The sequence below is a fragment of the Chiloscyllium plagiosum genome, unplaced genomic scaffold (assembly GCF_037043375.1).
Source record: "Chiloscyllium plagiosum isolate Xiang-an unplaced genomic scaffold, Cpla_swu_hap1 HiC_scaffold_27, whole genome shotgun sequence".
Lineage (NCBI taxonomy): Eukaryota > Metazoa > Chordata > Chondrichthyes > Orectolobiformes > Hemiscylliidae > Chiloscyllium > Chiloscyllium plagiosum.
Genome location: NW_028270165.1, coordinates 49,824,786 through 49,849,847, shown reverse-complemented (window position 1 = coordinate 49,849,847; position 25,062 = coordinate 49,824,786). Strand labels below are relative to the sequence as shown.

The 25,062-nt window shown below is 45.7% G+C and overlaps 2 protein-coding genes across 3 annotated transcripts in view; both read right to left on the bottom strand.

Moving 5' to 3' along the window:
• Positions 1–25,062, bottom strand: part of LOC148143985 (uncharacterized) — a 143,320-nt gene that overhangs the window by 48,338 nt on the left and 69,920 nt on the right. The window lies entirely within an intron of this gene.
• Positions 3,396–25,062, bottom strand: part of LOC148143986 (uncharacterized) — an 81,522-nt gene continuing 59,855 nt past the window's right edge. The window contains exons 3-4 of one of the 2 annotated variants that reach the window (XM_087974547.1): positions 13,704–13,953; positions 3,396–5,080 (exon numbers count right to left, since the gene is read on the bottom strand). In XM_087974547.1, the coding sequence (XP_087830673.1) occupies positions 4,032–4,673 (642 nt within the window). In that variant the 5' untranslated portion in view covers positions 4,674–5,080; positions 13,704–13,953 and the 3' untranslated portion in view covers positions 3,396–4,031. Of the gene's footprint in view, positions 5,081–8,626; positions 8,879–13,703; positions 13,954–25,062 lie in introns of those variants that run through there. The other variant, XM_087974546.1, reaches the window with a different exon arrangement.

Sequence of the window (25,062 nt, the reverse complement as noted above, 5' to 3'; positions counted from 1 at the left end):
TCCTATTGCAGGGAGACCAGAACTGAATGTAGTATTCCAAAAGTGGACTAACCACATGTCCTGCACAGCCACAACAGTACTTGCCAAATCCTGTACTCAATGCTCTGACCAATAAAGGAAAGCATACCAAGGTCTCTTTGTTCTGCAACACTCCCCTTAACTGTTTAGGTCCTGCCTGGATTGCTTGACCAAAATGTAAACCTCACATTTCTCTAAATTAAACTCCACCTGCCACTCTTTGGCCGATCAGCCCATCCGATCAATTCTGATTTATATCTCTTTCCTCCCTTATTCCAGAGAAGCTGAAAATCTCCACCCCACACACTCTCCCTCCATTCTCAGTTTGCTGAACCTAATCCCTGCTGTACCTCATCCTAAAGGTCTGGTTCATGCTGATTAACAGGCCCACACTCACCGGGGGGGGGAGAGAGATCTAATTGAAACATACATAATACAGAACGACCTGGACATTGGGAAGATGTTTCAATTGGGAAGAGAGACTAGGAACAGAGGACCTTTTAGAATGGAGAAAAGGAAAATTTTCAGCCAGAGAGTGGTGAATCTATGGAATTCCTTGACACAGAAGGCTGTGGAGGCCAGGTCACTGAGGATATTTAAAACTGAAATAGATAGGTTCTTGAGTATCAAGGGGATCGAGAGGTATTGGGAGAAAGCAGGTGAATGGGGTTGACAAACTGATCAGCCACAATTGAATGGTATGAACAGACCTGATGTGTGAATGGCCAAATGTCTGCTCCTGTCTTATGGTCTCTTACTGTCCTGGACATAGTGAGAGTTGGGAGCAGGAGTAGGTCAGTTGGTCTTTCGAGCCTGCACCAGCTTTGAACAGATCATAACTGGATATTAATCTACCTAGGCTGGGATGTTTTCAACGGAACACAGGAGGTTGAGATGCGACATTATAGAGAATTATAAAATCATGAGGGGCATAGATGAGGTGAATGGCAGGTGTTGTTTCAAGATTAGGAGCAAATTTTTAAGGTGCGAGGAGAAAGATTTTAAAAAAGATATGAGGAGCACCTTTTTCCTTTGAGAGAGTGGTTTGTGTGTGGAATGAATGTCCAGAGGAAATGGTGGATGCAGGTACAGTAACAACGTTTAAAAGATGTTTGGATAAGGACATGAATAGGAAAGGTTCTAAGAGATATGGGCCAAACACAGGCAGGTGGAATGAGTTTAGTTTGTGAACATAGTCAGCACGGACTAGTTGGGCTGAAGGGTCTGTTTCTTGCCTTCCCCCAGAAACATCCACCTCTTTGTTGTTCAAAAATCAGATGAACTCAGCCTTGAATATATTCAATGACCCCCTAACTGCAGGAAGGCATCCCCACTTCTGAACTCAATTCCTCTAGCTTCGACTCTCCTGCTCCTTGGAAGCTGCCTGACTTGCTGTGCTTTTCCAGTGCCATACTTTTTGACTCTGATCTTCAACACCTGCAGTCCTCACTTTCCCCACATCCCAATATATCACCATTTAAACAATGCACTTCCTTTCTGCTGTTTTTTCCCCCCACAGCAAAGGCTATAACTTCACACTGTGGGACTGTTTTTGCCAATTGAGACACCGATCTGGATCAACATTTCCTGAGTCTGCTCCTCCCTGGATTCAGTCTTTACATTCAGTTACTGCGAGTCAACAATTAAAGCCCACAATGAAATAAAGAAATGGAAAAGAGAGTGCCGTACTCACAATGTCAAACAGAGGAAGGAAGTTGCATCATGGAGTGAAGCTCAATCTTCATTCAGAGAGAGAGAGGTGCAGGATCAGCTTCAGAAGCTCATGGGACAACTTCCGCATTCAGACAATAGTGGATGTTCTCATTGGCAGGAGGACTTCCTACTTCCGGTCCTCCAAGGCTCCCCATTAGCTTCTAAAGAAGATCGCGCCCCATTGCAGCGGACAGCTAGGAGCATGCGCTGTTCTTGCTGACACCGAGGAGCATGCGCTGTACACTCTGTGGCAATATTGCGATTACTGACAAATTTAAGTGTCCAAATGCCAATAGGAGAAAAAGAAACGGTTGAGCCAATATTTATTTTTCCCCGTGACTCGACATAACCAAACATACTCCTCACTATTTTTGCTAGTCACCTTGCCTACACCCCTCATGATTTTACAAATCTCAATAAGATCACCCCTCAACCTCCACTCCAGTGAATAAAGTCTCAGCCTCTCCTTATAACTCAAACCCTTCAGTCCCGACAACATCCTGGTAAATCTTTACCGAACCTTCTCTAATAGTATTCTTCCTATAACAGGGCGACCAGAACTGTACTCAATGTTCTAAAAGTGGCCTCACCAACATCCTGTACAATTTCAAAATGATGTCCCAACTCCAACATTCAACAGTGTGAACAATGAAGGCAAGTGGGCTAAACAACTCTTAACCACTTTGACTACCAGTGATGCAAATTTCAAAGACCTATGTACCTGAACCACACCCCCATGTCTCTGTCCTACAACATAACCCAGGGCCCTGCCAGTAACTGCTACAAGTCCTCCCCTTTTTTTAAGCAAAATGCAATTCCTCACTTTTATCTATACCTCTCTCGTACACACGCTCTGTCTCAGACACAGATACACACCACCCAACACTCTCACAGGCTTATACTCCATCACACTCATACATTACCAAGCATGCACACAGGCAAACATATACTCTTAGGCAAACTCTCACGCACGCGCGCGCACACACACACACACACACAGGTTTATGGGGTGAATTTGCATTTGCAGATACATTCAATTTTGATCAAAAAAGCACACAATCAGCAGGCAGTCAATCCATGTAATATTTTATAAATTCCTACTTTGGAAATGGAACCAGTCTGATTCAAGATTGCGATACAGACAGAGTCAAACCTCACATCCTTCATGTACTGAGCTGAGATGTCACTGATTTCTATAAAACCTTAAGTCATCTCAAGAATGCGACTCAAAAGTACTTCTGAGCTTTACATTTTAATGAACCAAAACCCGCAACCCATTCTAGAAGATGAAAGACTAAACCACAATCTTGATTTGTTCTATATATCCTATCAGTAGTATGATACTTTGATCGGTTGCTATATGTTCCTGCTCCATAGCTACCCGATGAAGGAGCAGCACTCTGAAAGCTAGTGCTTCCAAATAAATCTGTTGGATGATAACCTGGTGCTGTGATTTTTTTCACTTTATCCACTCCAGTCCAACACCGGCACTTCCACATCGTTTCCAGTGAACACAGCCCACAGCTCCTGGTGCTGCCAGGAAACCTTACAATGCCGATGACATGGCGCACTCTGCACTCCTGAAAAAATTCTAACGATACTAGCTACTCATTCACTGCTCCATCTGATACATAACATTGGAAACTTAGTGCAGAAGGCTGAAAGAAATGAGCAGCTTTAAAACAAAAATCTCTTGGAGCTCAAAGCCTTCAATGAGAGTCTGAGCCAGGGGGTAAGTTTAAGTAACCTTTATTGTGACCCAACTTTGTTACTGCTTCAGATTCTCCCCAGCAAACAAGCAGAGAAAACATAGCAGATTTTTTAAAAAAACACCTCAAGATAAAAGTGCACACAGACACCACACCCCCCGCCCCCCTTCTTTAATATTGGTCAGCACGGAGTCGTCTCTTTGTAATTGGATCCTTGGTATAACCGTAACCCAGAGGGAGTATTGCCTCACTCAGCAATTTCAACCCATACTCTGTATCCAATAAGTTCCTCCTCACCCATTTGCCAGGGGCTTTGAGTGGGGGGGGGGGGGGGGGGGGATGGAAATCAGCCACACTGCTGTGCGTCTGGAGTCACGTACAGGCCAGACCGGATAAAGGATGCAGCTGGGACGACTGAGTGAATCAAATGGGGGTTTCTTCCACCCCCACACCCCTAAAATGGTTTCACCGTTAGATTCTGAACTCCAGATTTCTGACCAAATTCAAATTCCACCATCCGTCGCGGAGGGAAATGAACCCGGGACTCCCTGCAACTCCGTTGATAGTCCAGTCGATAATGGCACTCGGCCGTCACTCCTTCAATTCCCCCTGAGATGGCACGTGAACTCGCTGGTGGCTCAGGAGGTGGGAGGAGCGGGTGAAGCCCTTCGCGCATTCGGGGCAGCTGAAGGGCCTCTCCCCCTTGTGGGCTCGCCGGTGCTTCACCAGGGCAGAGGGATCGCTGAAGGCCTTCCCACACTCGGGGCAGCTGAAGGGCCTCTCCCCGGTGTGGACCCGCTGATGCTTCAGCAGGTTGGAGGAATTGCTGAAGGCCTTCCCGTACTCGGGGCAGCTGAAGGGCCTCTCCCCGGTGTGGACCCGCTGATGCTTCAGCAGGTCCGAGGAATAGCTGAAGGCCTTCCCACATTCAGGGCAGCTGAAGGGCTTCTCCCCCGTGTGGACCCGCCGGTGGGTCAGCAGGATGGTGGAATTGCTAAAGATCTTCCCGCACTCAGTGCAGGGGAACGGCCTATCCCCTGTGTGGACCTGCTGGTGGGCCTGCAGGGCGGAGAAATTGCTGAAGGCCTTCCTGCACTCAGGGCAGGAGAACGGCCTCTCTCCGGTGTGACTGCGCCGATGAATCTCCAGGGCAGATGGAGCACGGAAGCCTTTCCCACAGTCACCACACTTCCATGGTTTCTCCACGGGGCAGGATTCCTCGGCTTTCTCCATGGCCGAAGCTTCAGTCGCGCACAAACACGTGTAGACGCTCTCCACGTCGTGAATTCCTCTTTCCAGCCGTATAGCTGCTCCACGCTCCTCATTCAGTGCGCTGCAACAGTTGGGTCTCTCATCCAGTCCCACTGATGCTGAAAATGTACTCAAACGGGAACCAAAAAGCTTTCCTCCTTCTCATAGACTCATAGTTGAAAACTGTTGCGTTCCCGATGGACTGAGTTACTGTCAGACATTGACATCAAAGTGAAGACTGTAGACGCTGGAGAGTCAGAATCGAAAAGTGTGGCGCTGAAAAAGCACAGCAGGTCAGGCAGCATCCGAGGTACAGGAAAGTCAACGTTTTGGGCATAAGCCCTTCATCTGTTGATCTTGAAACTTCCGTCTTCAGATCTTCAAATACTCTGTAAAAAGAGATTACAAAGGTCATCACTGTCAGTCCAGGGTGGAAATTCTGAACAAGGAATTCTACTTTCTACGGAATACTTTTCTTTATTCCACAAAACTAAAAGCACCATCTCACTCCGCTCTAACTAATTCTCCTGAAGGATCTTCCAGGGGCTGAAAAACATCAAGACTGACATCTCTGTGCATTTTGGATAATTCCACCTGGAAGTGAATAGCTTTCACAACACTGGGATCCTGCTGAGAGTGAGCAGGTCTGATTTTGGGAAGCAAAAAAAAAAGTGCCAATTCAGGTGAACCTGCAATCAGCTTCTTGAGGAAGAACCAGACGCAAAATGGTTAACGACCTGGGAAGGGGGGAGCAAAATGAGACAGAGACATTAACACCGACACCAGAGAAAAACTGAACATACAGACATGGCAAACATCGTTGGAAAGCCAGGGTCATAGAGACATACAGCACAGAAACACCCTTTGGTCCAACACGCTTGTACCAAACAGTACAAAGAGATCTGGGTGTTCTTGTACACCAGCTAATGAAGGTAAGCATGCAGGTACAGCAGGTAGTGAAGAAGGCTAATAGCATGCTGGCCTTCATAACAAGAGGGATTGAGTATAGACGCAAAGAGGTCCTTCTGCAGCTGAAAAGGGCCCTGGTGAGACCACACCTGGAGTATCGTGTGCAGTTCTGGTCTCCAAATTTGAGAAAAGACATTCTGGCTATTAAGGGCGTGCAGCGTAGGTTCATGAAGTCAATTCCTGGAATGTCAGGACTACCTTACGCTGAAAGACTGGAGCGACTGGGCTTGTATACCCTTGAGTTTAGAAGACTGAGAGGGGATCTGATTGAGACATAAGATTATTAAAGGATTGGACACTCTGGAAGCAGGAAACATGTTTCCGCTGATGGATGAGTGCCGAACCAGAGGACACAGCTTAAAAATACAGGGTAGACCATTTAGGACAGAGATGAGGAGAAACTTCTTCACCAAGAGGGTGGTGGCTGTGTGGAATGCTCTGCCCCAGAGGGCAGTGGAGGTCCAGTCTCTGGATTCATTTAAGTAAGAGTTGGATAGAGCTCTCAGTGACAGTGGAATCAAGGGTTATGGAGATAAGGCAGGAACAGGATACTGATTAAGGATGATCAGCAATGATCATAATGAATGGCGGTGCAGGCTCGAAGGGCAGAATGGCCTACTCCTGCACCTATTGTCGATATTCCAATCAAATCCCATTTGCCAGCATTAGCCCATATTCTTTTAAACCCTTCCTATTCATATATATCCATTCAGATGCCTTTTTAAATGTTGTAATTGTACCAGCCTCCACCACTTCCTCTGGAAGCTAATTCCTTACACGTACCATCCTCTGGGTGAATACATTGCACTTTTGGTCAGTTTTACACCTGCCCCTCTCCCCCACCCTGAACCAATTACCCACCCATTCTGGACTTCCCCACCCCAGGGAAAAGACCTTGCCTATTTACCCTATCCATGCTCTTCATGATTTTATAAACCTCTATAAGGTCACACTTCAGCCTCCGATTCTCCGCGGAAAACAGCCCCAGCCTGTTCAGCCTCTTTCTATAGCAGTGGATCCAAAGAAGTGGCGTACAAATTGACTAAAACTAAAGCAGCAGATCTGAAGACTGGGAGCAGTTCAGGTTTCAACAAAAGGATTGATGAAAAGGGGAAATGGGGTATGTGAAGAGGCAAAAAAAGCATTAGTGAAAACAATTACACTTAGAAACAGGCAAAGGTCTCATGTGGAAAAAAGAGATGGCAGACCAATTCACCACATACGTTGCTTTGATCCTCACAAAGGAGGACACAAGAAACATCCCCAAAATGTTGGGGAACACATGGTCCATTCAGGACAGAACTGAAGGAAATGAGCAGTTGTGTAGAAATGATGTTGGGGAAATTGATGGGATTAAAAGTTTACAAATCCCCCAGCACCTGGTGATCCAAACCCCAGCCCAAGTCATCCAATTGTCAAATCTTGAGCTGACCTTAGCAGGACTTATACAGTTAATGGTAAGGTCCCAGGGAGTGTTGCTGAACAAAGTGACCTTGGAGTGCAGGTGCATAGCTCGTTGAAAGTGATGTTACAGGTAGATAGGACAGTGAAGGTGTTTGGTATGCTTTCCTTTATTAGTCGGAGTATTAATTAGTGGAGTTAGGATGTCATGTTGTGGCTGTACAGGACATTGGTTAGGCCACTTTTGGAATATTGCATGCAATTCTGGTCTCCTTCCTATCGGAAGGATGTTGTGAAACTTGAAAGGGTTCAGAAAAGATTTACAAGGATGTTGCCAGGGTTGGAGGATTTGAGCTATAGGGAGAAGTTGAATAGGCTGGGGCTGTTTTCCCTGAAGCGTTGGAGGCTGACCTTATAGAGATTTATAAAATCATAATCATGGATAGGATAAATAGACAAAAGTCTTTTCCCTGGGCTGGGGGACATCCAGAACTGAAGGGCATAGGCTTAGGGTGAGAGGGGAAAGATATAAAAGAGACCCAAAGAACAACTTTTTCACTCAAAGGATGGTGCGTGTGTGGAATGAGTTGCCAGAGAAAGTGGTACAGGCTAGTACAATTGCAGCATGTAAAAGGCATCTGGATGGGCATATGAATAGGAAGGGTTCAGAGGGATATGGGCTAGCTGCTGGCAAGTGGATTTAGATTCGGTTGGGATATCTGGTCAGCATGGATGAGTTGGACTGAAGGGTCGGTTTCCATGCTATGATGTTTGTCTTGAGTTTCCCATCTGAAACTTGCATCATCCTGAAAAGAAATGTACAAAAGACATCACTGTGAGCACAGATTTTTAAAAATTAGGGGACAGTTCGACTTTCTACAGAACACTTTTCCTATCTACTCGCTGAATGTATTAAGTTTGAATCCTACACATGATCCCTCCCCCTGCATTGAAGTTCAAATCCATCCTCATGTCTTTCCTCCACTCCTGGTGTTCGCCCTTTTCTCTTGTCTACAAACTGAAACTAACATCAACACGTCAATGCTTTCCTGGTCACTGCCATCTTGGAAGCACCCACATTCTGTTCCAGTGCCACAGATTATCACATTATTTCATCTCAAATTCACAGCCCATCTAAGTGTTTTTTTTTCTGGACCTCTCTCCCATTCCCTTTTCCTGTTTTAAGGCCACACAGACCAAGCTCAGGGCCAGGTCTCCCAGAGTGAAATGAGGAAATTCTAATTGACACAAAGGCTGCCCCGAAGTTGGAATTCTCTCCCGGAAATGACAGCGGACGGTGCCTTCACCAAGATGGCCGCCCGCGATGCCGGCCCAAAGACAACCTCCGCCCGACCTTCACAAAGATGGCCGCCGGGCGCTCCAGGCCCAAAGACAACTTCCGCCTGACCCTCACAAAGATGGCCGCCGGTTGCCCGGGCAACCCGAGAGCTCCTTCGCCGGCGAAGTAAACACTGAGCCTGTGGGGCTTCTATTGGAGGCCTGAGGCCTCCCCCTAGGAGTTTATAAACTCCCAGTCTCCCTCCTCCCGCGGTTCCCAATCCTACCCTGTCTCACTGTCTCCTCTCCCCGGGGGCAGGTGCCAGGTCTTGGCGATCGGGGCTGGCGACCTCCTCCGGGATGTTTCGGAGACCTGTCCGTGTTCTGAAGAAGGATCCCCGGAGCCGAAACGCGCTGCTGGACCTGCTCAGCCTTTCCCAGCGGTTTTTGTCCTGGTCCCTTAGGCCCCTGGCGCCATCAGCAACACTGCCGCCGTCCCGCTGCGGGAGCTACACTGCGCACGCGCCAGCTCGTATAGGGGCGGGGACCTGATGAGTGATGTCATCTTCCGTTCAGGGGGCGTGGTTGGGAGAGTCCTCCACGAATTCGGAAACAATGGGGGCGGGGCGTTAGTTTTGCTCGCCCCAGCCCCCTGAAGGTTGGGTTTCTTTTGGGTTCGAACGTAGTTTTTTTATTCAATGTTCAGAAGTGAGCTGAATGGGTTCTTTCTTGATTATAATGTTTTATTAAAATGTCTCTTGATTAAATTTTAAAAGTATAAGTGATAAATGCTAACTTAGCCTGGAGCACTTCTTTTTAAGAGCAAAAAGACATTGTTATCTTCTGGGTGTGTAGATTTTGGATGAGTAAAGATGGCCTTTAGTATAGTGATATGCCCTTCCTGTCGGAAATGGGAGATTAGGGAGAATTTCCACGTTACTGACGATTGCCTGCAGCAAGTGTCCTTGGTCACGAATCCTATCAGATCGACTGGATCTGTTGGAGCGACAGTTCGAGGCAATGAGGAATTTACAAGAGCTAGGGGGAGTGATAGATAGTTATAGGAAGGGAGAAAAGCTGCAGATACAGTCAGATAGATGAAGTAACACCAGGAAAGGTAGGAGAGGTATACAGATAGTGCAGAAATCTTCTGTGGCTATCCCCGTTTCAAACAAATATGCAGTTTTGGAAAATTTAGGGGGTAATGGACTGGGGAATGTAGCATGAACAGCCAAGTTTCTGGTACTGAGACAGGGTCTAATGTAATGAGGGGTATGCTGGGGTCCAAGCGATGATTGTGATAGGGGACATCATCACAGAGAGACATTTCTGCAGCCAGCAGCGAATAATCAGAATGATGTGTTGCCTCCCTGGTGCCAGGATCAAGGATGTCTCAGAGAGGGTGGAGAATGTTCTGAAAGGGGAGGGGGACAAGCAGATGGTCATTGTACACACTGGAACCAATGACAGCGGAAGGGAAAAGGATGAGATTCTGAAGGGTCAAAGAAAATTAGGCAGGAATTTAAATAAGAAGGTCCTAGAGGGTCGTAATATCTGGGTTACTCTCAGTGCTATGAGCTAGTGAGGGTAGGAATAGGAGGATAGAGAAGATGAATGTATGAGTGAGGAGCTTGTGCAGGGGAGAAGGGCTCACATTTTTGGATTGTTGGAATCTCTTCTGGGGTAGAAGTGACCTGTACAAGAAGGACGGATTGCACCTAAATTGGAAGGGGACTAATATACTGACAGGGAGATTTGCGAGAGCTGCTCAGGAGGCTTTAAACTAGTAAGGTGGGAATAGTGAGGAAAGAGATCAATCTGAGACTGGTACAATTGGGAAAAGGAGTGAGTCAAGCAGTCAGGGTAGGCAAGGACAAAGCAGAGAACAAGTTAGGATTGATAAATTAAATTGTATTTACTTCAATGCAAGAGGCCTAACATGGAATGCAGATGAAGTCAGGGCATGGGATATCATAGTAATCACAGAAACGTGGCTCAGGGATGGACAGGACTGGCAGCTTAATGTTCCACACTACAAATGCTATAGGAAGGATAGAAAAGGGGGCAAGCGAGGTGGGGAGTGGTTTTTGATAAGGGTTGGTATTACAGCTGTATTTAAGTAGGATATTCTTGGGAATACATCCAGGAAAGTTATTTGGGTGGAACTGAGAAATAAGAAAGGGATAATCACCCCCCTCCCAAGAGGCAGCGGGAAATTGAGAAACAGATTTGTAAGGAGATTTCAGTTATCAGTAAGAATAATATGGTGGTTATGGTGGGGGACTTTACATCTTTGCCCCCTCACACTAAACTAATGTCCTCTAGTTCTCGACTCCCCCGCCCCAGGAAAAGACTTTGTCTAATTTACCCTGTCCATGATTTTATAAACTTCTACAAAGTTACCCCTTAGCCTCTGATGCTCCAGAGAAGACAGCTCTATCCTCTTCAGCCTCTCCCTATAACTCAAACTCTCCAACTCTGGCAACATCCTTGTTCATCTTTTCTGAACCCTTTCATGTTTCACAACATCCTTCCAAAAGGAAGGAGACCAGAATTGCACGCAATATTCCACAAGTGTGATACAGCTGAAACATGACCTCCCAACTCCTGTACTCAATGCTCTGACCAATAAAGGAAAGGATACCTTCTTCACTATCCTATCTACCTGCAACTCCACTTTTAAAGGAGCTATGAACCTGCACTCCAAGGTCTCTTTGTTCAGCAACACTCCCCTGGACCTTACCATTAAATCTATAAATCCTGCTCGGATTTGCTTTTCCAGAATGCAGCCCCTCACATTTATCTAAATTGAACTCCATCTGCCACTCCTCAGCCATTGGCCCATCTGATCAAGATCCCGTTGTAAATCTGAGGTAACCTTGCTCGCTGTCCACTACACCTCCAATTTGGTGTCATCTGCAAACTCACTAACTATACCTCCTATGTTCACATCAAAATAATTTACATAAATTATGAAAAATAGTGAACCCAGCACCGATCCTTGTGGCACTCCACTGGTCACAGTCCTCAAGTCTGAAAATCTACCTTCCACCACCATCTATCTTTGAGCAAGTCCTCCTTGTGTTCCATGAGATCTAAACTCGAACACCTTACTGAAGTCCACATAAATCACGCCCACTGCTCTATCCTCATCAATCCTCTTTGTTACTTCTTCAAAAAACTCAATCAAGTTTGTGAGACATGATTTCCCATGCGCAAAGCCATGTTGACTATCCCTAATCAGTCCTTGCCTTTCCAAATGTATAAATACTGTCCCTCAGGATTCCTTCCAACAACTTGCCCACCACCGACATCAGGTCTATAGTTCCCTGGCTTGTCCTTACTGCCCTTCTTAAACAGTGGCACCACGTTAGCCAACCTCAGTCACAGGTGAGGTGCCAGAAGACTATCAATGATACAAATATCTCAGCAACTTCCCTCGCTTCCCACAGAGTTCTAGGAAACACATGATCAGGTCCTGGGGATTTATGCATTTCAAGACATCCAGCACCACATTCTCTGTAATATGAACATTTTTCAAGATGTCACCATCTATTTGACTACATTCTATATCTTCCATGTCCTTCTCCATAGTAAACACTGATGCAAAATACTTGTTTAGTATCTCCCCCATCTCCTGCGGATCCACAGAAAGGCCACCTTGCTCATCTTGGAGGGGCCCTATTCTCCCCCTAGTTACCGTTTTGCCCTTAATGTATTTGTAAAAACCCTTTGGATTCTCCTTAACTCTAGTCGCCAAAGCCATGTCTTTTTGCCCTCCAGGAGTACAGGAGTTGGGAGGTTGTGTTTCTGCTCCTCCATCTGATGGTCTTTTGTTGTCCTGGACACAGAGTGAGAATTGGGAGCAGGAGTAGACTATTTGGTCTTTCGTGCCTGCACCAGCATTGAACAGATCATAAATGGATATGGTTCTCCCTACATAGCGATGCAGAGGCTGGGACTACTTTCACTTGAGCACGGGTGACCTTACAGAGGTTTATAAAATCATGAGGGGTATAGGTGAGGTGAAGATTTAAAATACATTTGGAGATGTACATGAATAGGAAAGGTTTGGAGGGATACGGGCCAAACACAGGCAGGTGGGACTAGTTTAGTTTGCAAACATAGTCAGCATGGACTAGTTGGGCTGAAGGGTCTGTTTCTGTGCTCGGCGAAAGTGAGAACTGCAGATGCTGGAGATCAGAGCCACGATTAGTGTGGTGCTGGAAAAGCACAGCAGGTCAGGCAGCATCCAAGGAGCAGGAAAATCAACATTTCGGGCAGGAGGGGCTCCTGCCCAAAGCGTCGATTTTCCTGCTCCTCGGATGCTGCTTGACCTGCTGTGCTTTTCCAGCACCACTCTAATCGTGTTCCTGTGCTGTCTGACTTGAACAGTTCTGTTCTCGTCTTAAAACCATTTTCTTGCCTTCCCCCATAACCATCCACTTCAGAGACCCGGGTTCAATTCCCGCCTCAGGTGACTCTGTGTGGAGTTTGCATGTTCTCCCGGTGTCTGCGTGGGTTTCCTCCCACAATCCAAAAATGTGCTGGTTAGATGAATTGGCCATGCTAAATTGCCCATAGTGTTAGGTGAAGGGGTAAATGTAGGAGAATGGGTCTGGGTGGGTTGCGCTTCAGCGGGTCAGTGTGGACTTATTGGGCTGAAGGGCCTGTTTCCACACTGTAAGTAATCTAATCTAACTGCAGGAAGGCATCCCCATTTCTGAACTCAATTCCACTTGCTAATATACCACGATTCATTCATTCCTGAAGAAGGGCTTATGCCCGAAACGTCGATTCTCCTGTTCCCTGGATGCTACCTGACCTGCTGCACTTTTCCAGCAACACATTTCCAGCTCTGATCTCCAGCATCTGCAGACCTCACTTTCTCCTCCTAATATACCACTTGCCTTGCTGATCGCTTGCTGCACCCGTCTGACAACTGGCAGTGACTGGTGTAGAAGGACGCTGAGACCCATTTGTCCATCCACACATCATTCTTGAAGAAGGGCTCGTGCCTGAAACATCAACTCTCTTGCTCCTCAGATGCTGCCTGACCTGCTGAGCTTTTCCAGCACCACACTTTTCGACTGATCTGCAGTCCTCACTTTCTCCACATTCCAATGTATCACCATTTAAATAATGCACCTCCTTTGGGCATTTTTTTGTATCACAACAAAGACTATAACTTCACACGGTGGTACTGCAGTTGCCATATGTTTGCCAATTGAGACACAGACCAACATTGCACAAGTATCCCCTCTCTGAATTCGCTCTTTCCTTTCAGTTTCTGCAAGTCAACAATTGAACCCCAGCATGAAAAAGAAATGGAAGCATTGGGCGAGAAAAAAGGGCCATACTCACAGATATTGAATGGAGGAAAAATGTTGCAGTCTGGGAGTAAAGTTCAATCTTCATTCAGAGAGAGAGAGGAGCAGAAGCAGAAGCTCAAGGTCCAACTTCTGCATTCAGACAATACGGCGGCTCTGATTGGCAGGAGGACCCGCCCCCTTTCGGTCCTCCAGGGCATCCTATTGGTTCTTCAAAAGAAGGTCGCGTGCCCTTTCAAGCACGTGCAGTGCTTGCTGACACCGAAGATCATGCTCAGTATTCCCTGTGGAGATGCTACTGTTACTGACAGATTTTAAGTGTCCAAATGCCAATAGGAGTTCAAAAGTCAATTTTTTATTCCCCCTGTGGTTCAACATTGTATTCTTTTTGCATTTTAATGGCTATTCAACTTTTGTATGTCTTTTCCCCAGGGTAGGGAGAGTTCAGAACTAGAGGGCATAGATTTAGGGTGAGACCAGAAAGATTTATGAGGGACCTCAGGGGCAACCTTTTAACACAGAGAGTGGTGTGTGTATGGAATGAGCTGCCAAAGGAAGTGGTGATGGCTGGTACAATTACAACATTTAAAAGGCATCGGGATGGATATATGAAAAGAAGAATTTATGGGGTATGGGGCAAATGCATCACTACATTAATTTAGGATATCTGGTCGGCATGAACTGAAGGGTTTGTTTCCCGCTCTGTGACTATTTTTACATAGTTGGAACCAATTTCACAAAACAAGGAATAAGCCATACACCCCTTCCAGCCTGTCCTGAGCTGTGGCCTCACTGCACATTTTTTAGTTCAAGTTTCAGAAAGATTTCAGCAGCTCTTGTAAAAAAAATTGAACATGCTTTCAGACTTCAACTATGTTTCTGAATATATCATTGTAGCTATTCTCAAATGTTTAAAATCAGCCCTTTCAGAACGTCATTTAAATGCAGAGGTTTTCTGACAATAGGTGTGAATTCTGTCTGGGTCCCAATGTCGAATCAGACTGACACGCTTGTTAGAAAAGCTCTGCAGTTAAATTACATTCTGGGATTAACATATCAAAGAACAGAAGCCAATTCTAAACGATGAAATATTTAATCTAAAATTGTTTAATGAATCACATCTCCATGACACTCGACTGCTTTGACTATAAATTCTATGATCATGATCTTATTCTCCACAACCACCGAATGAAGGAGCAGCACTCTGAAAAGCTTGTGCTTCCAAACAAACCTGTTGGACTATAACCTGGTGTTGAAAGATTTTTAACTTTATCCACCCCAGTCCAACACCAGCACTTCCACATCGTTTCTAGTGAACACAGCCCACACCTCCTGGTGCTGTCAGGAAACTTTACAATGCTAATGAAATAATGCAGTACCTGTACTCACAAAAAAATTACCATTTCTAACAATAATAGCTTCTCATTCACTGCTCCGTCTGATACACTACACTGGAAACTTAGTGCAGGAGGCTATAAGAAGTAAGCAGCTTTAAAACAAAAACCTTCTGGAGCTCAATAAGAGTCTTTCATTAAGAGTCTGAGCCCAGCGGTAAGTTACAGCTTCAGATCCCCTCAGCAAAAAGGTGTAGAAAAAGTAGGTTATATTTTTTAAACAGCTCAAGCTCAAAGTGCACACACTCCCTCCTTTACTATTAGTCACCACCAAGTTGTCCCTTTGTAATTGGATCCTTGGTACAGCCTTAACCTGTGGGAAGTGCTGCCTCACTCACCAATTTCAACCCATACCCTGTTTCCAAGTAATTTTCTCCCCACTCATTCTCCAGGAGGTGGGAGTGTTGAGTCAACCAGACTGCTGTGGGTCTGGAGTCATGTGTGGGCCAGATCTGCTCAAGGATGCAGCTGGGACGACTGAGTGAATTCTTTCCCACAATGACAGTTTCCTTCCCAAAAAAAAGGACGTGATTGAATCAGATGGGGGTTTCTCCACCCCCCACCTCCCGAAAGTGGTTTCATCGTTAGATTCTGAACTCCAGATTTCTGACCGAATTCCAATTCCACCATCTGCCACAGCGGGATTCAAACCCGGTAGTCCTTGGAACCGGTTTGATAGTCCAATCCAATATTGCACTCAACCGTTGTTCCTTCAATCACCCTGCGATGGCACGTGAAGCTCTTCCCTCACTCAGGGCAGCTGAAGGGCTTCTCTCTGGTGCAGACCCGCTGGTTTTTCCACAAGTTGCCCAACTGACTGAATGCTTCCCACATACGGGGCAGGTGAATGGCCTCTCCCCAGTGTGAACCTGCTGCTATGTCAGCAGGTGGGAGGAATTGATGAAGCCCTTCCCGCACTCAGGGCAGGGGAACAGCCTCTCCCCGGTGTGATTGCACCTATGAGTCTCCAGGGCAGATGGGAAACAGAAGCCTTTCCTGCAGTCGCCACACTTCCATGGTTTTTCTACGGGGCGTGATTCCTCGGGTTTCTTCATGGTGGAAGCTTCAGCCACACACAAACATGTGGAGCCCCTCCCCACCCTGACTTCCTCTTCCCAGGCCGTATAACTGTTTCAGGCTCCACTCTCAGTGCACTGCAACGGCAGGGTCTATCATCCAGTCCCACTGATGCTGAAAACATACTCAAACAGGAACCAAAAAGCTTTGCTCCTTCTCACAGAATCAGAGTTGAAAACCGTTGCGGTCCCGATGGATTGAGTGACTGTCACATTGACGTCAAAGTGAGAACTTCAGACGCTGGAGAATCAGAGTCGGAACGTGCAGTGATGGAAAAGCACAGCAGGTCAGGAGCAGGAGAGTCGACGTTTTGGGCAAAAGCCCTTCATCTGTTGATTTTGAAACTTCAGTCTTCAGATCTTCAAATACCCTGTAAAAAGGGATTTTAAAGGTCACCACTATCAGTCCAGGGTAGAAAAGAAAAAATAAAGTAAAACATAAAAGATATCTATCCCACCCATTTCCCAATCTCTATCTTTCCCCCCCCCAACCTCACCTGAGTAACTAAGACACAAACCTGAGTTTGCAGAGTCTCCTCCCTCCCTGGATTCACTCCAGTTGCTACAAGTGAACAGATTTCCCCCCCCCCCATCCCTCTCAGGGTGAAGAGCTGCCCAGAGGGAGGGAGTTCCACTCAAACCTGACAGGGACACTTCCCCGTCATGACGTTAAAGGCGCGAGGGGGTGGAGCAAGTCACGGGGGCGTGCAAAGGGGCGGGGCGTGTCAAGGAGGCGTGCGAAGGGGCGGAGCGGGTCAAGGGGGCGTGCGAAGGGGCGGAGCGGGTCAAGGGGGCGTGCGAAGGGGCGGAGCGAAGTCGACAACAGGTCACACCACACTGCGCCTGCTTCGGCCGGCTCTCAGGCCCGCCCCACGCTGCGCCTGCGCTGCACTGCATTGTACAGTTTGGACAAACCCGTTCTCTTCAGAGAATCCCCCAAAGTGTGGAAGCAGGCCACTCGGCCCAACGAGTCCACACCGATCCTCCGAAGGGTAACCCACCCAAACCCATTCCCCTATTGCTCTACATTTAACCCTGAGTAATGCACTTTACCTGCACATTCCTGGGCACTATGGGTAATTTAGCACGGCCAATCCACCCTAACCTGCACATCCCTGGGCACTATGGGTAATTTAGCATGGTCAGTCCACCCTAACCTGGACAAAGTTAAACATCACATAACACCAGGTTATAGCCCAACAGATTTATTTGCAAGTACTTGCTTTCGGAGCACTGCTCCATCATCAGGTGATTGCGGAGTATAAGATCAGAACACACAGAATTTATGGAAAAACATGACAATGTCCTGCACTGAAATGATATATTGAACTAACCTGGCTTGTTAAGACTTTCATCTTTCAGAATGGGTTGCAGGTATCATTAATATGCAAATCCCAGAACTTCTTGTAAGGCACCTTCTCGAGAGAACTTAAAAGTTTTATAACAAAAGGTGACATCTCCGCTCAGACAATGCATTAAAGGTGTGAGGTCAGGGTCTGTCTGTATCCTAATCTTTAGTCAGACTGGTTCTATTATCAAAGTGGAATTTACAAAATATTACATGGATTGACTGCCTGCAGATTGTGCATTTTTTGAGCAAAATAGAATGTATTTGCAAATATAAATCTGCAAATACAAATTCATCCCCATGGACTCGTTTGTGCATGAGAGAGAGAAAAAGTCTATTTCCGTGCTGTATATTTCTATAACTATTTTGTAACAGATGGTTTATTTCTGTTGATGTAAATATTGTTGTAAATCTTAGCTGGGTACTAATAGTTAGATGGAAGGGAGAGAGAATTCCTCAAGTAGGGCACCATAAGAATCCTGGGAGAGTCCTATTTCTGGTTTACTTCCTCATGAACAAACATTAAACACGAGCACCTATTTATTTTGAATTTTGTTTCATTTTTCTTGTTTGATTCCCTGCTATGACTACACTCTGTGTCTGGGTAGTTGACAGGCTGGGAGATTGTGGGTTGGGTAAAACTGAATGTTTTACTCTTCCGGAAGGTGTAAAAGGGGGGTCAAAACTTCAGCAGAGCTGAGAACAGACTGACATCACACTCCGGGGGAACAGGGAGATCAACAGAGGACAGAGAAATCAGGACCTGAAACCTGAGCTGACACCAGACTACCCTATGATTAGTGTTTGGATTAGCAGGGCCAACCCTCTACCTTTACCTAGCTTCCCATTTGATTACCCCCTCGCTATTGAGGATCCAATCCTTGCCATCCTGAAGCCATGTCTCTGTAAGGAGTCTCAGGTCATAATTATTCCCTTCAATGTGTGCAGTCAATTCATTCACTTTTGCTACAGTGCAGCAAACATTGAGAAACAATGTTTTTAGTTTCAATTTTTGTGATCTTTAAAATCCAGTTTTGATCGCTGGTATATTTACTCTCCTTGTCCCTTTCTATCACTCTCTGATGTTCATTTTCCACATCACCTCACCGCTCAGCAGGCCTGATTTGGATTGGCCATGCTAAATTGACCAGAGCGTCCAGGGATGTGCAGGTTAGGTGGGTTAGCCATGGGAAATGCAGGGTTATAGTTTCATAGTAATAGAAGCAGGAATAGGCCATTTGGCCCTTCCAGCCTGCTCCGTCATTCATTAAGATCATGGTTGATCTATCCATTGTCTGAGCTCCGCCTCCCTGCATTATCCCAACTACCCTTAATTCCCGTACCATGCAAACACCCATCCAACTGTGTCTTGAATATATTTAATGAAGCTGCCTCTACTGCTTCCTTGGGCAGAGAATTCCATAGATTCACTACTCTCCGGGATAAGCAATTTGTTCTCATCTCTGTCCGAAATCCACTCCCCCTAACCTTGAGGCCTAGTCTCACCCACCAGCAGAAATGACTGAATACGGTAGGGCTTCATCCCAACAGTGCAATCAATTCCCACTTTCCAACAAAATCCCAGATGTCCTCACTCACTCAGTTGCTGGGTCACAAATGAAAGATTTCATTTTAACTTCTTCTGATCCCATTAAGGGCAAAATATCCTTGAAAGCTGCTCTGCAAGTCCAGTCTTCACAACCACATTTCTGCTTTCACCGAAGACGATTAGAGTCTTACAGCACAGAAACAGACCAGTCATCTCAACTTGACCAGATATCCTAAATTAATCGCGTCCCATTTGCCAGCATTTGGCCCACATCCCTCTCAACCCTTCCTATTCATGGACCCAGCCAGGTGCCTTTTAAATGATGTCACTGCACCAGCCTCCACCACTTCCTCTGGCAGCTTGTTCCATACATTCACCACCCTTTGTGTGAAGAAGTTGCCCCTCACTTCCCTTTCCCCATTCACCTTAAACCTATGCCCCTCTTAGTTCTGGACTCCCATACCCTGGGGAAAAGACCTTGGGTATTCACCCTATGCATGCCCCTTATAAACATGTTAGGTCACCACTCAGCCTCCGATGCGCCAAGAATATATCCTGGTCTATTCAGACTCTCCCTGTAGCTCAAACCCTCCTACTCTGGCAACACTTCGCAAATCTTTACCAATCCTTTTCAAAGTTTCACAACACATTTCCTGTAGCAGGGTGACCAGAACTGAACGCAGTATTCTAAAGATGGTCCAAACAATGTCCAGTACAGCCGCAACATAACCTCCCAACTCATCTACTCAATGCTTTGACCAATAAAAGAAAGCATCCCAAATGCCTTCTTCATTATCCTGTCTACCTGTGACTCCACTCTCAAGGAACTATGAACCTGCACTCCAAGGTCTCTTTGTTCTGCAACACTTCCCTTAACTATGTCAGTCCTGCCTGGATTACTTGACCAAAATGCAAACCTAACATTTCTCCAAATTCAACTCCATCTGTCATGCATTGGCCCATCAGCCCATCCGGTCAATTCTAATTTATAGTGAATTTTGTTTCCTCTCTTATTCCCTAGATGCTGAAAATCTCCATCCCACACACACTCCGTCTATTCTCACTTTGCTGATCCTAATCCCTGCTGTACCTCATCCTGAAGGGTCTGGTTCATGCTGATTAACAGGCCCATACTCGGGAGGGGGGAGGGTCTAATTGAAACATACAGAATACTGAACAGCCTGAACAGAGTGGACGTTGGGAATGTGTTTCCATTGGTTGGAGGGACTAGAACCAGTGGGAACAGCCTTAGAGTAAAGGGAAGACCTTTCAGAATGGAGGTAAGGAGAAACTTCTTCAGCCAGAGAGTGGTGAAACTTATCAGTCACGATTGAATGATGGAGCAGACCTGATGGGCTGAATGGCCTAAATTTCTGCTCTGATGTCTTATGTTCTCTTGCTGTCCTGGACAGTGAGAGAGAATTGGAAGCAGTAGGCCACCTGGTCTTACAAACCTGCACCAACATTCAATGGATTGGTTGTGATTCTGCTGACATCTAGATGAATAGGTTGGGACTTGTTCAATGGACCACAGGAGGTTGAAAGGTGACCATACAGAGGTTTATAAAATCATGAGGGGGATAGATGAGGTGACTGCCAGGTATTGGTTCAAGATTAGGCAGCAAATTTGAAGGCGAGAGGAGAAAGATTTCAAAAAGGCAGGAGGGGCACCTTTTTTTCAAACACAGAGTAGTTTGTGTGTGGAATAAATGTCCAAAGGAAGTGATGGATGCAGGTACAGTAACAATATTTAAAAGACATTTTGATAAGTACATGAATAGGAAAAGTTCAGACGGAATTGGGCCAATCTAGGTGGGACTAGTTTAGTTTGCGAATATGGTCAGCATGGACTAGTTGGGCTGAAGGGTCTGTTTCTGTGCTGTATGACCCTGTAACTGTTCTGTACTGATCTTAAAATCATTTTCTTGCCTTCCTCCATAAACATCCACTTCTTTGTTGTTCTAAAATCAGATGAGCTCAGCCTTGAACATATTCAATGATCCCCTAACTACAGAGAGACATTCTCAATTCTGAACTCAATTCCTTTTGCTAATATAACACTTACCTTGCTGATTGCTTGCTGCACCTGTCTGACAACTGGCAGTGACTGGTGTAGGAGGACGCTGAGGCCCCTTAGGATGTTCACACATCATTCCTAATAAAGGGCTCGTGCCCAAAATGTCAACTCTGCCGCTCCTTGAATGCTACCTGACCTACTGTGCTTTTCCAGTACCACACTTTGACTCTGATCTCCACCATCTGCAGTTCTCACTTTCTTCACATCCCAATCCATCACCATTTAAACAACACACCTCCTTTCTGCTTTTATTGCCACAGAAAGGCTCTAACTTCACATTGTGGTACTGCATTTGCCATGTGTTTACCAATGGTGGTCTTCTCTACATTGGGGAGACCGAGCATAAACTTGGGGAACGGTTCGCCGAGCATCGCAGCTGGGTCCACAGAGGTCAACCGGACCCTCCCAGTCACCATCCATTTTAATTCCCCTTCCCACTCCATTCCTGACATGACCATCTTTGGCCTCCTCCGTTGCCATGCCACACCAAACCACAACTTGGAGGAACAACACCTCATCTCCCGCCTGTGCAGCCTACGGCTCGGAGAACTCAACATTGAGTTCTCCAATTTCAAATAACCTCACTTCCCATCCCCAACTCCCTTCCCAGCCCCGACCCCTCATTTCCACTCCTCCCTGCCACCAACCAGTTTCCTTCCTCCCCTTGACCAACCAGGTCGTACCCTCAGCTTGCCTTCACCTATCCCCACTTCACCACACTGCCCCTTGCACCCCCTTTATCTGCATCTCCCCCTACACTCATTCCCAGTCCTGCAGAAGGGTTACACCCGAAACGTCGACTTCTCCACCTCCTGATGCTGCCTGGCTTGCTGTGTTCTTCCAGCCTCCTGCCTGTCTATTTCGCCAGTTGAGACAGACTCAGACCAACGTTTCCAGAGTCTGTCTCCTCCCTGGATTCACTCCCTTTGCTTTCAGTTGCTGCAAGTCAACAATTGAACACCAGAGTGAAAAAGAAATGGAAAAGGGGGCAAGAAAAAAAAAAGAGTGCCGTACTCACAGATCTTGGACAGAGGAAGGAATTTACCGTCTGGGTGAAGCTCATGGTCCAACTTCCGCATTTAGACAATAGAGTAGCTCTGATTGGTAGGAGGACCTATCTCTTTCCGGTCCTCCAGGTCTCCCTATTGGGCCATCAGGAGAACGGCTTGCGCCTTTTTCTGGCGGACGGATGAACATGCGCAATGTTTTGCTGACACCGACGGGCATGCGCGCTGCGTTGCTGACACCGGCACACATGTGCAATATGCTCTTTGGGGATGTTGGTGTCAGTGACAAATTAAAAATCCAAATGCCAATAGGGGAGAAAAAAGATAAAGGCACAATTTTTTTTCCCCGTGGGTCGACATTTCATTGCTTTTGCATTTTGTCTGCTGCTCAACTTTTGTATGTATTTTCTCCTTGTTGGGAGAGAGTGTGCCCCAATGAGCTGTCTGTGGGAAGGAGCTGTAACCAGTTACACAGATGAAAAAACATTACACTATTCGCAGTAGGGAGTGACTGTCCATGTTTTCCGAATGTGATCACACTTTCAATTGTTCATCAGAAACAGGGAGCCAAAAGGACACCAGAACTGCAGAGAAGTCGTGGAAAAGTGGGGAATGTGGGAAGGGATTCCATTCCCTATCGGTACATGAGATTCATCAGCTCAGTCGCAGTGGGAAGAGGCCGTTCTTCAAAACATTATTTCCTATTGACAAAAACACATCCACGCTGCCTGATTACCTTGAACTTATACAAGTGCCCTGTCATAACATCTTTAATCATAGCTTTGAACATTTTCCCTATGACATATGTTAAGGTAAATGGTCTGCAGTTTCCTGTTCTCAGTCACCCTTTTTGAAGAAAGGAGTTTTCCAATCTAAAGAAATCTTCCCTGAAACTAGTGAGGTTTGGAAAATTAAAACCAATGCATTAACTATTTCACGAGCTAGTTTTTCTTTAAGAGTCCATGATGAAATCTTTTGGGCACCTGAGACTTGTGAACTCATAGTTCCAACAGTTTACTCAGTACGACTTCCCTGGTAATTGTAATTGTCTTCAGTTCCTCCTTCCCTTTCAATTCCTGATTTCCAGCTAAAGTGTTACTTTTATCCTCTCTACTGAAGACAGATTCAAGCTCTTTTCAATTCTCCGACCATCTCTTTATCCTCTGTTATTGAATCCCCAGACTCATTTTCTACAGAACCAACACTTACTTTGTTAACTTTAAAAAAAAAACTGATAAAACATTCCAATCTTTTTTTAAAATATTTTTGGCTTACTTTCTAACTCTAATTGCTGTGCTTCTGCCTGTATTATTTCTGATAATTTTCCCCAGCTCTCAACTCTCGCATCAACCTGTCTGCGTATTCTAAAGAACTGACCTTGGTTAAGTGTTGCAAAACAAACAGGGGCAAATTTTTCATCTCCAGAAAGTCTTAGTACTTAACACGATAACATTCACTTTGAAATATTGTTCTTCCAAACTTTACCAAGCACATCTTCCAGATTCAAAATCCCACAATGACACCCAGTTTTGTTATGATCATTAATTTTGAAGAGAAATTTGAATATCCAGTGATTGACTGGAAGAACTGTTCACGAGGTTTCCACATTTCTAAACAAAAAAAATCAACTGGATTAATTTAGCAGAATAGCACGTATGGCTTTAAATTGCAAATCCAGTTTTCTTTTGAGTGACGGATCCACACCAGATGAGGATCTCATACCTGGATTTAGGCTGTTGTCAGGACCTTTTATTAAACACAAAATGGCATCTCAATATAAAGTAATAGAACAACATGGCTTCAGGCTACACATTAACACTGTGTTTAAAATGGCTAAAAGCTGCATTTCTGCATTCCTGAGCTAACTGAATTACAGATTAAGCAAACAATGCCTTCTTCATAGTATGGATCTAATTAAGCTAGATAGGACATTACTGACCATCCTAGCTAACCTTGAAGCACAAGTATGAGGAGATAATGCATGTGAAACAACATTGTTTCCCAGGGTTAACCTGTTGTCCATTATGTAATTTCATGCTGTACTGTCTCCTAAGAAACATATGAAAATTGCTTTTTGTTCCAAGTTAATCACGCAATTTCTCCAAGGAACACAGAATATTTTAATATCTGTGTTGCTGGACAAATCTTTGCCTGGCTGTTACTAATTAAAGTGTGAAACCTTGCTGAACCTCCTAGAGTTCAGTTGATCGATCGCGGAACTGAGACACCCCCTCCTGGGGGTTGAGGTCTTCAACTCTCACTGTGCTTTTGGTGTGACCCATGATTACACAGACTTGTGGGAACATAGAGGATTTTTAACCCCCACGGGGCAGACTAATAGTAATGCTATTTTGTCCCATCAATCTGGCAGCTATCAAGATATTCAGCTCACGCTGAGGCAATGGATACAGTCTCCAAAGGAATGAGCAGATGGATGCTGCTGCCGAGCAGGCAGCCTTCCACCCCAAACTTCTGGTCCCATTGGGTCCCCAGCAAAACCCAGATAGAGACAATATGGGGATAGGAATGCCAGGCCTGGGTATGGGACTGAAATCACAGGGGAGGCCTCCTGCTGAACAGCACAAACTATGGCCTCAAATAGGGTACTCGTTTGATACTCAAACCAAAATGTGGGTGATCCCTGATGGATTGGTTTGTGTTCCTTCTTTGCTGCTGCTTCCTTCAGTTGATTATGTGCATTATTGTACACACTTGGGCAAGAAGGAAATGGTAATACTTATTACAAACTTGGTGACACCCAGATTTCCAGAAAACAGCGAGGAAAAGAGCTGAAGCGTGTTTAATTTGTAAACAAACAAGATGCATGCTGTAAGAGGGATGCCCTGAGGTTGTTAACTACCTCCTTGCCTGGTCAGCCTTTTACTTGTCTACAACTTGCTTTCATAGAATTATGTCGCGTACATTGTTAACGATATTGTCTA